The sequence below is a fragment of the Bombus huntii genome, unplaced genomic scaffold (genome assembly GCF_024542735.1).
Source record: "Bombus huntii isolate Logan2020A unplaced genomic scaffold, iyBomHunt1.1 ctg00000091.1, whole genome shotgun sequence".
Classification (NCBI taxonomy): domain Eukaryota; kingdom Metazoa; phylum Arthropoda; class Insecta; order Hymenoptera; family Apidae; genus Bombus; species Bombus huntii.
The window spans coordinates 1-17,430 of record NW_026099346.1 but is presented as its reverse complement, the minus strand read 5'-3'; the positions used below and the strand labels follow the sequence as shown (position 1 = coordinate 17,430).

The 17,430-nt window shown below is 33.6% G+C and overlaps 1 protein-coding gene, 1 long non-coding RNA gene and 1 pseudogene across 3 annotated transcripts; 1 reads left to right on the top strand and 2 right to left on the bottom strand.

Moving 5' to 3' along the window:
* Positions 1-10,763: 10,763 nt before the first annotated feature.
* On the top strand, positions 10,764-15,082 carry LOC126876730 (katanin p60 ATPase-containing subunit A-like 2; annotated as a pseudogene).
* Positions 15,068-15,407, bottom strand: LOC126876736 (uncharacterized). Its single transcript, XR_007694468.1, has 2 exons — positions 15,313-15,407; positions 15,068-15,244 (listed from the first exon to the last, which is right to left on the bottom strand). It is a non-coding gene; the product is annotated as an uncharacterized LOC126876736 (long non-coding RNA).
* A 22-nt stretch (positions 15,408-15,429) lies between these two features.
* Positions 15,430-17,268, bottom strand: LOC126876722 (survival motor neuron protein-like). 2 transcript variants are annotated; one of them, XM_050639605.1, is made up of 5 exons: positions 16,933-17,268; positions 16,776-16,864; positions 16,413-16,595; positions 16,173-16,287; positions 15,430-15,781 (listed from the first exon to the last, which is right to left on the bottom strand). In XM_050639605.1, the coding sequence occupies exons 2-5, from the start codon at positions 16,827-16,829 to the stop codon at positions 15,519-15,521; spliced, it is 615 nt and encodes a 204-aa protein (XP_050495562.1). In that variant the 5' UTR covers positions 16,830-16,864; positions 16,933-17,268; the 3' UTR covers positions 15,430-15,518. The 2 variants fall into 2 exon arrangements, with proteins under 2 accessions (XP_050495562.1, XP_050495563.1); XM_050639606.1 differs by having other exon boundaries at positions 15,433-15,781; positions 16,785-16,864.
* Between the last annotated feature and the right edge of the window lie 162 nt (positions 17,269-17,430).

Below are 17,430 nucleotides of genomic sequence, written 5' to 3'. Positions count from 1 at the left end.
TATTCCTGTCCATGTTTCTCTTTGTAAAAGTAATTCAAGGCAAGTTAGATGAATCGTTGTGTACCCTATTCGCGTAGCATGTGCTTTAACGACCAGCGTGCAAGCGTTAACGGTGTGCTTTAGTTTCTCTCTGGTTGTGTTAAGTGTTTAAGTAATGAGCATATACTCACTACCGGGCGGGTTGCATACGATCGACTGGCACCACTTCAGCCTCGAATTATAGCAGGTGCAGAAACTGCAAACCGAAGGTCCCGGCTCAAACGTAAGATCATGTCGAATGGTTTCTCCTTGAAAGTCAACACAGCTGTTTGTAACATCTGAAAACGATTCTCAGCTTGAATATCTTTGCCATTCGACGGTCGTACGCGCAGTTACGTTAACCGTTTCAACGCCACTCAGCGTGATCATGCTGTACACGTAGTGTGGTGAACTGTGTCGCGATGTTTGGTTACGATTGTCAATTCACAACGCGCTCGGTTCCGAACGTAGCTTGCCGCTAGTCTATCAGAGTTTCCTCTCGTAATTACTTTTCTTTCAAATAATCGTAAACCAAATAAAGAAAAAACTAATGTATAAATTACCTCTTGAATTGGAAAACCAATTACAGAACGTCACACAAACAAAAGGTAAAGCACGAATATTTGGCAACCTTTTGACTCTTTAGTGTAACGTTTCTGATATAGCTGATGAAGTGAAGCGTGAACGCGTTGAACGGTATGTTTCGACAAAAAAAAAAGAGCAGTGCAATCGAGTTGATCGGCACTTCTCGTAAATAAATAAACGAAGCGCTATTGCGCTTCATGGTACAATCCGATACGGATTTTTAAAACATCCCTGATACTGAAACGGCTAATAGCGTTACGAAAACGATCGCGCCAGGAAATTTTTGTTCAACGGATCCGCATTGCGGCTGCCACGATGCTTTTACGTAGCATTGATGCTTCATCGATGAAGCACGATTGAAATTGGATATTCGATTTCTTACTGGGGAGAGAGTTTTCATATCGTGTTTACTGTTTCACTTCGCAAGTGTGCTTTACAGTATACGTTAGAACTTGAAATCGAGCTATTTGAGTTAAAGTAGCTTGTAGCTTGAAATGACGTTTAAAGGATATAAGAATAGAAGGCTAAGAAGGCTAAAATTCAAAAGTGTATATATACATTACTAATATATAATGCCTATAATATATAATATAATAAATAATAATGCCTATATATTGGCTAATTTATCAATTAATTAAATCCGTGTATATCAAGTTTTCTATAATTTAGTACTTTCGTGTAACTACAGAAATTTGATGCAATATAAAACTTGATTAAAACAGCGATTCATTAGGAAACGAGAATAATGATGCAAATATTTTTTGTAGCCATTATATAGGATTTCGATCGCATAATTAATCAGTATCAACTTACCAATCTTTACAAACTGGAAAATATAAAGAAGAACCCACACTATTATGATTACCGCAATTATGATTGCTTTCACGTACACGTTCATTGTTGGTAAAAAATTTCGATGACAAGCGGAAACAAATCAACAATCCAGAAATATCTGCAACAGAAATCAGAATACACTCGTTTTCGCATGGTTGGATCAATTTCGCGTGGGACTAACCTGATTGAACCTAACGCGGGATAATTGCTCAACTCACGACCTTAACCAGCCCGCTTGATTCTCTGTAAATGCTTGAAATTGACGCTTGGATTCTTTCCAGATTAACTAGCTTTGCCCTCCCCCCCCCCCCCCCTCCCGTTATCTATTTTCTTAGATCGACTTAAACTGCCGCAACATATTATCTTTCTTCTTTTCTTTTCTTTTCTTTTCTTTTCTTTTCTTTTCTTTTCTTTTCTTTTCTTTTCTTTTCTTTTCTTTTCTTTTCTTTTCTTTTCTTTTCTTTTCTTTTCTTTTCTTTTCTTTTCTTTTCTTTTCTTTTCTTTTCTTTTCTTTTCTTTTCTTTTCTTTTCTTTTCTTTTCTTTTCTTTTCTTTTCTTTTCTTTTCTTTTCTTTTCTTTTCTTTTCTTTTCTTTTCTTTTCTTTTCTTTTCTTTTCTTTTCTTTTCTTTTCTTTTCTTTTCTTTTCTTTTCTTTTCTTTTCTTTTCTTTTCTTTTCTTTTCTTTTCTTTTCTTTTCTTTTCTTTTCTTTTCTTTTCTTTTCTTTTCTTTTCTTTTCTTTTCTTTTCTTTTCTTTTCTTTTCTTTTCTTTTCTTTTCTTTTCTTTTCTTTTCTTTTCTTTTGATCTTTTAAAGCCCTAAATCGCTGGCTATTATATTTTGTACACTCAATTACTCTGTAAGTCATAAGTACATATGTTTTACAACGTTATTTGTCATATTTCAGTTAAACCCCAGAAAAGCCAGAAATATATTTGCAGCGTGTTTTAACGCATCCCTGGCAAAGATCTCAAAAACGAGTTGCGACACAATTTAAAGCGACAAATAGCACCGCGTGTCTCGTTGTGGTAACACACGGTTCGCCAGCTTTTTAAAAGCGCTCTCCGTTTGCTTTTTCCTCTCTTCCCTGTCTCTTCGTTTTTTTCTTCACGAGCAAAACCATTTTCGCGAGGACGAGAGTACGGAAATGACGTACTGGCAATTTTGTTTTGTGATAATACAAGCAGCTCGGTTTCAGTGAATTAAACTTGGCCCCAAGCTTCTACTTATCCCTACCTTCCTTTCCTTTATTTTCCCTTCTATATCGGTTTTGCGGTTTTCCACATTTCCATCACAATAAACCATGTTTTTTCTCGATTTTACATGTTAGCCAATGATTCACGGCAAAAGCGTCGACTGTAAAAATATTTGTAGTTGCAATAGCAACAAGTATGTTTTCTCAAATAGAAAATATTGGGAGCGTACACGCTGGCAAAACAATTCATGAATAGCTCGTCCTCTGCTTGTTATTTGTTTCGATACTGTTAGCAAACAAATTCATGAAACATACTGGTATAGCGTAAAATGAACATAAAAGTTTTGCGTACACTTGAGAGCTGAACTTTGGCTGTTATACGTATATTATATATATACGCACACAGTTATGTATATGTATATATATATAGAAAATTCCTTAGAACTTTGAGCTTAATAACATATTAAAATCATTAACATTAAGGAGGTGAACTTTACTTACTAATTACCAAAGTTTCTTCCGCCAAATAATACATAAAAATTGAAAAAGATAATGTAACTAGTTTTAACTTTTTTTTGTGTTATAATTTGAATCACTCGATTTATCCGACTGAGGATGGTCGATCGCAATCTCAATTTATACATATTCTCATCGCATGAAATAGATCACATGAGGGATTTTCAAAAGTCGATGGAATATTAATGGCGATTAATTATTTACAGGTGTATTCTGTGCGGCTAGAGCAGTCTCCTAATGAATGATTGAGTACCAGGAATGTTAGCGGTAAACAGGATTACGGCTATGAATGATTCTCTAATGTGTATATTAGAGATGAATTTGATAATTTATCCTCATAATATGCAATCCGCTTTTAAGTGGAAATCATAATTAACAATTTCTGTTTGATCAAATATGAAGAGCAGATAAATCGATACGCTTAAATCAATATCAGAATTTCTTAACATTTTTATCAAATATTTTAGCACTTTTCCAATTTAATATAAAATAATATAGAATAACATAACTGTCATTTCTTTATAAAGCGAAAGAAACTTGGGACAACCTAATAGGAATTTACTTTTATTATCCATTATAAAAATGGATTGTTAATCCTCTAGGAGATACGAACAATATAATTGCAATTAATAAGGAATAAGCTAGCATAACTTAAACCAGCTTTTGCAGAAAGCTATTAGCTGAAGATGTTTATTAAACAATGACAACATGAATTTTCTTAAGTACCCCATTTGCTACTTAATCTACTTCGTAAGTACTGTGTGTCCTAGCCTTCAAAGGATGCAATTTTAACCAGAATGTTTCACATTACCTACAATTACCGTATTGTTTCCTTGTAATATAATTTATATTTACATTATCTACGTTACGTTACATTCTACGCGTTAATGTAATGTGATTTTTATTTCTAATCGAAGTTATTTAAAATTTGTAGTATCTGAATAAAAAATTAACAGCCTGCAAAAACTTCACAGAAGCATTAGTATCTTCGAAACTATTGAATTCAAATGGCTAATATTCTTTAACAATATGCACTCGACGACGTTTATCGAGAGAAGTATGTGACGTAATAGTTAAACTTTCAATTCATATACATATATCGTTTATGAAAAAGTAGTCATTCTGCTTTTGTGATCTGTGACACACTATAAATTCTCATAAGCTAACTAACGCGTAATCTTCTGTAACGTATTAATATAATATAGGTATGTATATCTCGACTTTGAGCAACCAATTGGTGATAAATAAGCTTTAGTACATACACGTACTTTCTTACACGTAACAAGAGACCAGTTAACATCTCTGCTCTTAAAAGAAAAACGAAAGAAACTGTGAAAAGCTGCAGAGTTCAGGTCGAATAACACCAGCTCAGATAAATGACCCTCTAACTTACCTTTGTCCTCATCGACGTCAGTGATTTTAAAGCTAGTTATAAAGTGCACTTCTCAGCCAGCGTCCACGGCAGTCAATATTATTTAACGGGTCTTAACGCGATGTAAAAAGGGAAAAAGGAGGAAAGAAGGAACAGGGAAGCAAAGAGAAGAAACGAATTTTTCATTTTCTCGAAACTGGATCAAGTTTCAAGCTGCTCGCCAAAGAGTCTGTAGCTAACGAGACAAGATTAGACAAACCGCGCTTTAAAATTTCCACAGAACTATAATAATCCTCGAAATCAATACGATTCGTCGATCCATCGCCTGATTAAAAAATGAGATAGGATGAAGCTCACTAGTCGGCCTTTGAACTTTCAATAGTGCTTACGGCTCGTATACTCTAGTTTGAATGCTACAATGTAAGCCAAGTCAGCTGTAACTAGCGTTCGCGTGATTGTCGCTATCTATTATTCACGCGTTACACGTTCACCAGACAAACGCGTCTACCGGTTGACATTGTTTTCTGTCCTGAGTTTCAAAGCAATTATGTTGCTTCGTGTAATCAAATCTCGCCAAACTAACGATAAGTTCTTGTTTGATCTTACACAGTTACTAAAACTATACAAGTTAAACCAATCTAGCCTAAACAAGTAATGTCGTTATATATTCTTTTTTAAATCTATATATTGTTTAATAAATCGTGGTTAGGATATAGTAGCTGACAAAAATATTCGGACAAATATATTTGTAGAAACATTTTAGGAGTGTATTATGCATAGTGGCACCATTTAATACTGTACTGTGACTATCATGGTCGTGTTGGTATTATTCGAAACTAATCTGAAAATCTGTATGGAATTTGTAAGATATTTAGTACGAGTACTGTGCATTACTGATATGTACACAACCGAGACGAGATAACGAAGGTATTGCTCTCCATCGTTCATCGCTACGCGTTGCCAATAGCAACGTATAATGCATATATATCTCGCAAAGACCATAAAAGTACCCAATGGAACCACGTTTAATATTTGATAATAATGTCCCATTACAGTTTCGTCATTTTCAATTAATTAAACACGATCCTCTCTTTAAAAATTAGAAGATAAAATACGTAATACAAATCTACTCGAAATCTTTTAAACCTTACGGACGACTACTTATGGTCTTTAAAAGCAGCAGGGATTAGCAGAATATTAACTGCGGATTTTTCTTGGACCGCAGCATGCAATATGGAATATGGTTATTAAAATGTACACTGAAAATTTCATATCCATAAGATACTCGTGCTTGTAGAACCTTGAAAATGAATTCTTAACCCAAATAGTCGACCGCGATACTCGGGAAATTTTGTGAAGCTGACGTCAATACCAATATGTACCGTCGTTGTGCTATTATTTCGTGATAAGCCGTATTGATTGCACTTCCATTTCACGGAATTAATTTTTCCACACAAAAAGTGATAACGATAATCGAAAAAAGAAAAATATACTACCACTTTTCGTATCAGCATACACAAGCGCACTCGATTTTACACGAGTATACAATTTGCAAATTCGACGGAACGATCGGATTTAATTATTTTTTCGATATTTCAGGCATCAAGTTCTATTTACACATCGAACGTTGAAATACGGCGAAATACAAAATGTACAAACCACTCTGGACATTAATTAACTTTAAACGTTATTGATTAATTAAAGAAACCAACCATTGTGTTGATTTTTACATTTTGAAAAATTGTTATCCACTTTTGCTTTGTTTAAAAATTGAAAAAAAAAATACGTTTATTGTAAGTCACGAGTATCTCTTTTATTTATTTAAACTTTAGATCAAATATTACAATTTATAAATATATCATTTATTTAGATATACTTGTAATATCTGTTTTATAAGTTTCTACAACCATTTATCTATTTATCTATTTTATTTGCACATAATCTTTAAAGACTGATTTTGTAAAGAATAAAAAATTGTGATTCTATTTAAAAACGATCGTGTCAGACTCAAGTGATAAGCGATATATATTTCAGCGATATATATATTCAGATTTCACCATCACATAAACGGTGCATAAACGGTGCTATTGGAAACGTTTCACAATGGACGTCTTACAAGCGCCTGCGATGTCCGTCATATGTAAAGCTATACCACTGAATCACGGCCGACATTTAGTGATTAAGGTCGATCACTTAGAGCTGTTAATCCGACATAATGGCGAGCAATACATCGAAGACATTATTGGAAACACAGTTACAGTTCAATTTCATTGAGCTTATTTGCAAATAAATGTGTACAATATATTTTAGAGGTTTTAAATATTATTGCTGACTAAACTTCGCGTCTGCGCATCATCTTTCTTTAACTTTTTTTGCATTTTCTTATCGACGCATGAAGACGAAATGCGTAAATTTTATTATTTATTTAAACATTACTATATTGTGCTCAAAGTAGCGGAATATCGTTTTATTATCAATATATGAAGAACTAAAAGAATTAAAAAAGAATTAAAAAAATATGTAGTTCAATCAATACTTCGTGTATTTTTCTATCTCCACAAGACAATATCCGGACGCTTACAGTTACGCTTACAGTATCAACAAAGATTTGTCCAGCCATACGGAATAAGTCGTACTCGGTAAAAGTTTAAAAGTATTAACCGCACGAACTCCAGAAACACTTTTCAAGTAACTTTCGAACCAATAAATCCCCGAACTAAGAACTGTCATATTTCGTCTCTATTTATCGAATATTGTTAGAAAATGCAACAAAAAAAAAAAAAGAAGTTAAATAGAAAAAGTACTTGGAAACTTAAAAGAAAAAATCTCGAAAAATCTCTTAATACTTTTTACTGTCGTCTTGAGACGCACCATATGTTAAGCTTCTTCGTAGTTACAACTTTTACCGCAGATGTAACGAACTGACAAATGCTTCGAATGGCGCGCGCGCGTCGACGCCTACACTTAAATTTTAAATAAATGTTTTTAAATAAATGTTTAAAATAATACATTAAATGTATCAACTTTGTTGCGCAGTTTCATTTAATTTCTTACGATATGGAGGGTTTAATTACGTTTAAGATATCTATTTGAATCTTTTAAATTCGAAGTTTTTTAAAAAATTACCCTAAACTTTATAAAATTAAATCGTCTTTCCACTTTGTTGTATCATAAAACAGTTACTTAAATTCAAACCTTACCGTCGTCTTAAAATATTCTATATTTTCCTCGTCTTAAAAAATCTCCCTACAGAAAGAATAAAGAAGAATAAATTCCCATACGTTAAATTTCGCGTGATTGATGGAATACATAACGATAACGAGAACTAACTAGCGACAACAAGCAACCATTAGCAAGGACAACTGGCGACTATAACTGTCGTCTCTATGATGTATGGCGACTAAGGAGAACAGCCAGCAACTACGGATTACATGTAACAACCAACTGCCCCACTTCTAAAAGGCAACTAACTTGCAAACCCTTTGATGGTTTCTGTAGCGTGATATACCCCTTGAACGTGGTTAAAGAATGTGGTCGCCGCTGGACGGCCGTTTGACAGCAGAGCGATCTCGCCAATTCAAAGCTTGACATTACAAACTACCGAGAATCATTAGGCTCGTTATCGAGCATCTAGCTTTCAGAAGGTGCTTTATCATATGATATGACTTCACGATATTCTTATAGCAAGAAGAATAGCCAACCTCTAACAAAACAAATTTTTACTAAGTGCTGCATGTGAGCTGCAGGCCGGCCTACTAGGGAAATTTGACGAATGAATAAACTAAAATATATACGAATATATTCGTTATATCATAAAATGCCCGCATTGTGTTCTCTAACACCATAGAGGAAACTAAATTTATATATTAAAAAATTGGAATACCTGTTATAAGAGAGTTAATTAAATTCTAACCTATCGATGACTCCATAAAAACCTTTATTTCCTAAAAATGTATATCTTTCAAATTCTCCTTAGAAAGTATCATAGAGAAAATATGAAACCTGAAAAGTACATCACGCTGATGCCTCGATCAACCCTCGTGCTTCGCAGTCCATGTGTCCGAGCGATGAATTCCCTCCAAACAAGGAAAAACCAAAGGGTGGTCTTCTTCGAAGGACGTGAGAGGGTAAGGGAAGCAACGGGAACGATGATCACGCGATATACTGGCGGCGTACGTATAGAACGGCTGTTGCGAGAGAGTTCGCAAGAAACAAGAAGAAAAAAGGAATCGTAGGCCGACGCGACTATACGCTGTCGACGGACAAACAGCGACTGAGCCTAACTGAAACGAACTCTGTCGCAGTATGAGCACGGGCTACGTTCGCGGGTCGATCGAACACGTTCTGCGTCTCTCCTCGGCACCGGCGTCAAAACCACCCCCGACGAGCGCAACGCACTGGTGCACCTGCAATATTAACCACTGGTCTTTCCTTTTTCGCGCGATATTATATCAGCACCTATGATACCATTTCAAAGACCGCAATCAAAACATTAAATACCGCATTAAAGCCATACAATAATTCGCAATATTCATTCGTAAACGTTATTGTATATGTGCTTAATTAATCGTTATTATGTTTCGAATGATTTACTACCTCGTATTCCATAAGCAGATATATGGTTCATTTTCACCTCAAGTACGATATAATTTGTAACAAATATTTATAATTCACAATGTAAAATATTTATAATTCATTGGAAATATTTTTCTATCACGGTATAGTGGTCAAATTTCACAAGTGGTTAAATCACAAACATGTGGTAGTCAGAAGCTATACTCACGACATGACAAATCATGAAGATGTCAAGAAAAATGGCGTCCGTCCATATATATTCAAACGCAACGAACAAGTTCGAACTTTTCGAGAAGAAACGATTTGTTCGATAACATCTGTCGCGAGCTTCTCTTCCTTTAACGATAACAATTGACAACTAAAGCTCGAGAGGCTCGTAAGGATGAACAGCGACGAGTATCTAGAAGCTATGTACTCACCTGGACAAGGAGACTCCAACACCAAGGACGTTGGAAGTTTCGAGAAGCGAAGATGGAAACTGAAGTAGCACGTCAAGTCAACTCCGGCGAAAACTGCTAAAGAAAGAAAAATCCAACTAATTTGTTTCCAACAATAAAATGAAATTAATTTGTTTCACAAATTATTAACTGGATATTATTCAAAAATTATTCAAAATTCGCTTGATTGATTCACGGCCCGGGACATTTGGGTCATACCATTTTGGTAATGGACGAAAATGGCAGAAGGAAGAACGACCGTTTTTTTCATATTTCTCTTTCCCCGGGAAACGATGGAATGCCCGAGCACCTTGTTTCATTTCTTCTCGACATCAATTTCAATCTTTTTAAACGAAATATAATCTGAACGATGAAAAGTTCATTCAAATAATGCTCCGCACCAGACACTCACGAAAATTAAGAAGAAACACGGAAAATTCGCGAATAAAACGGATTTCTTTGTTCCAGTGAGATAATAAACCTCGTTCACGTATTGGTTTTTAAAATCAATATATCCACCAATGTGCACTCGTTTAACAAGGGTGATGGAACGTGCCAAAAATCTCTCAAGGGGGTCTTGGCAACGGAAGAGTCGAAAACGTCACAATTATGAATGAAAAATTCGAATAGTTGCTGATTTTACAGTCGAAACCGATAAAGAACTCCAGATATTCCCCCAATTAATTTACAATAAATTCGCGAAAATGATCGATTGCTGACGTCATTGTATTCTAGAAAGATTGTAAAACGATAAGAATTTATTGAAAAAACTTATATTCGATGATAACACTTTTAATAAGAGTACTAAGAGGAGCGATTCTGTACTCACCTTCCTGTCTCGAAGTACCGAACGCAATTAACCGTCCGCCCAGGATGGAACCGTTCGGAACTTTTGTAAGTCACTGCACGGCCGCTGCTTATGGTGGAAATGTAATAGATATAAGTACAGAGCGCGTGAGCGAACTAAAAACGCGATAGAGAAGTAGAGAGAGGATGTTCCGTCCTTGTCTAACGACGCGCGCTTGTACAGGAAATATGTAACAGCGGTATACGAGCAGCGTCAGTGTCCACTAGTGTGCATGCCTGATTAAACAAGGACAGGAAGTATCTATACATGGTGTTCTCTTTCTATTTCCATGTTGCATCCATCTTACTATACAGTACACACACTCAGCTATTCTATCATTATATTTGTGCGTTGCTTATGTGTGAACCAAACATTTCCATGGCAACAAATCGTTTGTCTCTTGTTTGATGCACGGTTTTCAACGGAGTTGAAAGAATTTTTTAAGAGAAACGTAATGGACGGGTTGTTTTTAAAGTAATAAACGGAAATTCTCGTATCCATTGAGAAACGATAGGCGATTTGAAAGTGTCACTATGAACGGTGATTTATCGATGCAATGTAGTATGAATAAGATATTTTATAATCTGCGAAAAAAGGTAAGGAATATTCTAGATTTTAGATTTTAGATTTTAGATTTTAGATTTTAGATTTTAGATTTTAGATTTTAGATTTTAGATTTTAGATTTTAGAATTTCCACGTCACAGACGTGTGTGTTTTGTTATTTGATTTGTAATATTGCTGCAGTTCTCTTAATAGCTGTTCGTTTCATGCGATACTCGCACATAGTATCTATGACTTTTGCTTCTAACAATTTTTATAATTAGGCTGTATCAAATATTTTTAACGTTCGTGTTTCATGAAAAATCATGTGTAACTCGTTGAATTCGCAAATGTAACAAAAAATTACATGAAAAAACTTATATTATTGTAATGAAAAAATAATTATATTAGGAGGAGAGTCGTATTTCGGAACGTCATCGCAACATATTATACCTTGTATGTGATTATTTGGAACACAATGGGTGAGTATATTATAATTAAAATATATTCCTAGTTCCAATTCTCTTGAATAGTGTCAGTGACCAATCGAAATAGAAATCAGTGGACATCGTGGAAAGAGAAGGCGAAACCAAATTTGAAAATTCGACATCGGTAATTCAGTAGTTAAGAATAACTCAATCGATAATGTAGATTAACTAGTTATAAACAAATATATGAAATATAAATTCAAATTATTCTTATCCATCTAAAAATTGGAAATTAAAGAGCAGAAGACAAGAAATTATCTTCGAGGATTTATATAGTAAATACATTCTTTTGCCCGTCTTACCTAGAGATAAAACAGTTGTTTGATGGTTATCTTATAGTGTTCAGTCATTGCGAAAAATATTTTTAATCAGTTAAAAACTATAATTAATTAAAAACTACATTTTTTTAGGTATATAGACATTAGCGATGTATTATTCCGGGAAGCTCGTCTGTCTCCCGAACATCGGGTCTGCGACAACATCGATTTGGAAATTATCGTTGCAGAGTATGAAAATTATTACAAGATGAAATTTCAAAAATATCCCATATTGTGTAAGAAAATAACTGGAAGGGAAATGACGAGGGAAGTGACAAATGCAAGCAAAACGTAAGAATTTAAATTATTTAACGATATTAAACGGTATTCAACGTGTATCCTATTCAACGGTATCGTATTCAACGTATCAAATTCAACGTATCGTATTACAATATGATCCAGTGTTTGTAGAAGTATTGAGACAAAAGCCAAATCTTTTAGTAAACAAGCGAGAAGTGAGCCTGTGAAAGAGACGAATCTACAGCAGAAGATAACTGATGACAATACGAATCATATTAATCTCGCAATGACAGTGACGTCAATATTCCCCAATGAGAGTGATGGACGTTCATCAGAAGAGCTATTTAACGTCCCAATGGAACAATCCATGCAATCGAAGATATTGAAATGCATTGAAAAGCTTTATTCAGATAATACGGAATTACGAAAGATTGCTGAGGACGTCTCATGCGTAAGTTATTTTCGATTAATATACGTATCGTAAAGCTTTTAAACGATAAAATTCCCGTCGATAAATCGTCCAACGTATATCGACGATGACGTGATTTCGGTAACGCTTCAAATATCAAATTACGTAACGCTTACTTAATATAGAGAAGACGCCATTTTATCTTTGTATATCTTTGTATCGTCACAGGAGATCGTAGTAAACAAATTAAATGTACATTGGGATGACGTTATAGGCCTAGAAGAATGTAAAACCGCTGTTAAGGAGGCCGTTGTGTATCCCCTTAAGTATCCTATCTCTTTTGATGGCCCGTTTTCCCCATGGAAAGGTATTTTGCTGTACGGCCCACCTGGTACAGGTAAGATACTCGTATTCTTTTCATTTCTGTACGTGTTTACAAGAAATATACAAAACAGGGAAAACGAAGTTAGCGAAGGCAGTCGCGACAGAATGCCATTGCACCTTTTTTAACATAACTGCCAGCTGATTGGTCAGCAAATGGAGAGGCGATTCCGAGAAGTATAACGTGTAAGTTGCTTTGTCTATGTAAGTTTCTTTGTTCCTTTGTCTATGAAGGAGAGATTCTAGGTATAAAATTTTTATTTTTCGTCATTTATATATAAATAGAATAGTTGTTTGGAAAACGAAATGATATCATATTCGCGATGAGGCAATGAATTTAAGGAATTTCGAATATAATATTTAATGAATAATACATTTGTTAAACTGAACAGGTTTTATTTGAACTTGCCTATAGTCATTCGCCTACAATTATTTTTATCGACGAGATTGACTGGATCGCCACAAATAAAGGAGACTGTATATTGTCTGAACCTGCAAAGAGATTCAGATCAGAACTTCTTTCTAGATTGGATGGATTAGTGTCTAATGAGAATTCTAATGTAGTTCTTCTGGCTACAACTAATTCCCCTTGGTACGTATATCACGTTATTTCAATGTTTTCTAAGTAGAAAATATCGTAATATTTCTCCAAATTCCAAATATGTTATTGTGTTGTTTGAAGTATTCCTTCATTATTATTAGTATAATAGAACGATAATATTTATTGTAAATATGTTATTAGGGGCATTGATGCAGCTTTACTCAGGCGTCTCGAAAAGCAAATATACGTATCATTACCCAATGAAGTTGCTCGACTTGGTATATTCAAATTATACCTTAGCAACCACTTATTAGAAAATACAGATATTGTAAACCACATAGTAAAATGTACTGAAAGATATTCTTGTGCAGATATAAAATTGCTTTGTAAGCAAGCGTGGCTACTAGAAATAAGCCCGATATGGAGGAGACTTGAAAAGAAAGAAACACCTGTTACCACTTTGAAATATGAATTAAAAAGTTATGAAATATTAGCAAAATTGTTAAAAAAAATGTCACCTACAGTTATGCAAATAGATAAATATGATACGCGGAACAAATAAATACGCAATCGTAATGACAGATATTGAAAAATATAAATAAATGGATTATCGTTCGAGAAATCATTCGCATGTGTGTGCATGTGTGTATGCGCGCATGTGTGTGCGCGCATGTGTGTCGTGTGTGTCATGTGTGTGTGCGTGTGTGTGCGCGCACACGCTATAGGCTAAGTTTAAAATGTTCGGTTGTATTATATCCTTGTATTATATATGTCGGAGATGAAAGGAAAACCGGAGCCTTCCCTTTGCAATTTTGAGGAAGCCTTCTAATGCTTTAGCCTAGATTTTATCATAACTGTAATTAAGCAATTGTCATTTGTAATTGTTTGATATTTGTGAAAGCGAAAGTGAGTTCGAGGTGACAACTGGTCGCCGAACGTAGCCACGGTCACGGGATAAACGTTTTGCCTGACGAAGGTGTGGATCGGTTGTATTGTTCTCCCTAGAAATCGCATAGAATTGTACTTTAGAGATGTCGATATAATGGGACACACGTTGTATTAGGAATCAATCTCCAGACAGAAACTGCCTAGTAACGGCGTTTGAATCTTTCTCGATGTTTCCAAAGAGTATACAACAAACTTTTGACAGAAATTGCCTAGCAACAACGATTGGAACCTTCTCGATGTTTCCAGCGAGCATATAACAAACAAATGCAGTCGGATAGCGAAAAAGATTTTCATCAGATATTCATTCGTGTGATCGCCTTGGAAAGTGATACATCGAGCAATTTACCGAGTGTCTCAGCAATTGTATTCTGTGTTTAAAATTATTCTACACATAGTAAAGAGTTATCCCGTTGACCGTGGATTCGTTTGAACCCCGGAACATTGTTAATAGCGTTAATTAAATTCATTATTCGTGAAACCTATCGATCGTTAATCTCATTATACGTTAAATTCATTATTCGTAAGACATATTATTCGTTCCTCTTATTGTTCGTTAAACTTATTAATCTTTAATCTAATTATTAGTTAAACTTATCGTTTGTTAATTTTATTATTTATTAAACTCATTATTCATAATATTTTGTAAAATCTTGTTTATTCGCGTAAATATATTCTCTGTTTCGTAAAACAATGGCTAATTCAAACGAAGGATCATTACGCGCCTTAAATCCTAATGATAACCCGACATATATATGTGAGTGTATTTTATCAAAAATATGTTTTTTAGTTTTTCTTATCTTAGTAATTATTTTTAAAAAAATAAAGTCTTATATGAAAATAAAGCTGTTCTTTATTTCAAATAATTGAAGTAAATAAATACAATGAGTTTTATATTTTATTATATCTTATATTATCGTTATATTGTTATTGAAAAAATTGATATAATCAACACTTCTTCCTGTTCTCTTGATTGTTTCTTGCTTGTTTCAAACCATGATAATAACCTACAAAAGAAATAACATAGTCCATTGAAAATTTAATATACAATAAAATACTTATATGAAATAATTACCTGTGTGAAAACCACTAATATACCATGACATCAACATACTTGAAAGTGCGTCTGTATCATTATCTGGTAATCTAGTACATTTTATTAAAATTTCGTATTTTTTTTTTTTCCAAATAAAATGTTAAACTTATTCCAAATTACTTATTAATATTAGAAGTATTCAGCATTTCATTAGAATTTTTAAATTGTACTTACTCGGCCATTAATTATGGTGGTAAAGGAGGTGCAGGTGGCATTATATCAGTCATCGAATTGAAAGATGGTCCCGATATGAAGTGATGTGCACAATCCATTTTTTCTACATTATATTTTTTCGAATTTACATTTGTAGAAAAATTAGTCTCACAAGTCTCGTCGTTCTCTTCATTGAATTTCTCTTCCAAAGCTTTCTTTTGTTGTGCTATTTGACTTTGCAAACCTTCTGATTCTAAAAGAGAACTCAACTCGACTTTCTCTGTATTACCATAGCCTAAACACAGAGTAAAAGAAATTTTTGTCATTTAATAGAATGGCTGAGTGACATTCAGTTACTGTCCTTACAGGCAATGTACTAGAATTTCCCGTGCATAAATGTATATGTATAAATGTTTGCCTTGATATATGTAGTAATAATCACTCGTCTAATGAGGAGAATTATATTCCAAGCAGCTAATAATGAACAATAAGTAACATGCATGTTTATGGTTCATGACCCTATATCCCACGGGTCTCTCCATAGACATTGACAGGTACTCCTGCCGAGTTAAGAACCTGCTGAATGACACTGTGATAGACTATGCGAAAGCCTTTACTTCATATATATATATATGTATTTTTAGTACATTTCTTAATTGACATAACCATCATGCTAAAGGTATTACCTACAAATTTTACAACACACGTGCCATTGTTTTCGTAAATTTTTGATATTATAGCTTCATAAATTTCTCCATCCTCTGAGTATATTGCACGACAAGGTGCTCCTATGATCCATTTCTATAGAGAAAAGATGTGTATACAAATAAATATAAGTAAATAGCAAAATAAAATAATTTGCTTCTTAATCAATATATTTAATAATATTCTGTATCAAATTTGTAATATTCTATCAAAATCACAACCTTGTGTAATTTACTTGCGTGTTTAGGCTGCTTAAGATTTTGTAGGTTTTCTTTCGGTTGAGAATTTCCAACATCCATTCCCATTCGCTTGATAACTTCTTCTTTTGCTAAATTTATTGCTTTATCATATGCTTCTATTAATGCACTATCGTCCCAAACATTATCATTGGCTGTGTCTGTATCCTTTTGAGATAGCAAATTATACGTTATTAATATCGATACAAGTATTTTATTATCAAACTATTGCAAATTATCATATATGTCATTTTTCAAAAATTGACTAAAAGGTAATGGATACTGTTAATTACTATTATGCTAAGATCTTGTACTAAAATAATGTTAAAACCATTACGTTTCCATTACCATACATACGTTTCCATTTCCTCGTATAAAAAGAACATTCATATCATCTGCCATTTTAAAATAACATCATTTAAATATTGAATTTGCTTCTGAAATATTAATTTGTCTCATTTCTTTAACTCTAACACATTGTAAACAATGATGACATTATACCAACTATAATACTAAAAATCTATTCCCCATTCATTCGAAAGATTATTTTTTGAAGCAAGGTTAACATTGAATGTTCCCACACTTCAATAACTGTATTTTACTTTCTTTACAATATCTAACAATATATTAGAATACTATAAAAAAATATTGTATGCACAAAAAACTGTTTATAGCGAAATAGCAAAAGAATTAATCACATATTATAACTAAAACGAGATTGTTAAGTAGATTATATTATACTGCATATGCGTTAGTGTTTCAGCTGGTAAATATAGTTTTTATATCTGAAGATAAATAAGATTTAATTCTATAAAATTGCATAATGAATTATACATCTATTTATTACTATTCGTATTTCCCCTTAGTTGTATGTTGTCAATAGCATCAATCACGAACATATAAATAAATATAGAAGAAACCTCTATATGGTTTCTTCTATATGGAAATGAAAAGGGAAAAATGAACATGGAAGACAAGAAAGTTTTCTTCAGGTTTAGCGTAT

Coding starts and splice junctions, on each gene's coding strand:
- LOC126876722 (XM_050639605.1), bottom strand. CDS start 16,829: ATGGCAGATGATATGAATGTTCTTTTTATACGAGGAAATGGAAACGTA. Junction 16,288..16,412: donor ACGCAAGTAAATTACACAAG/GTTGTGATTTTG, acceptor TTTTCTCTATAG/AAATGGATCATAGGAGCACC. Junction 15,782..16,172: donor GTGTGTTGTAAAATTTGTAG/GTAATACCTTTA, acceptor CTCTGTGTTTAG/GCTATGGTAATACAGAGAAA.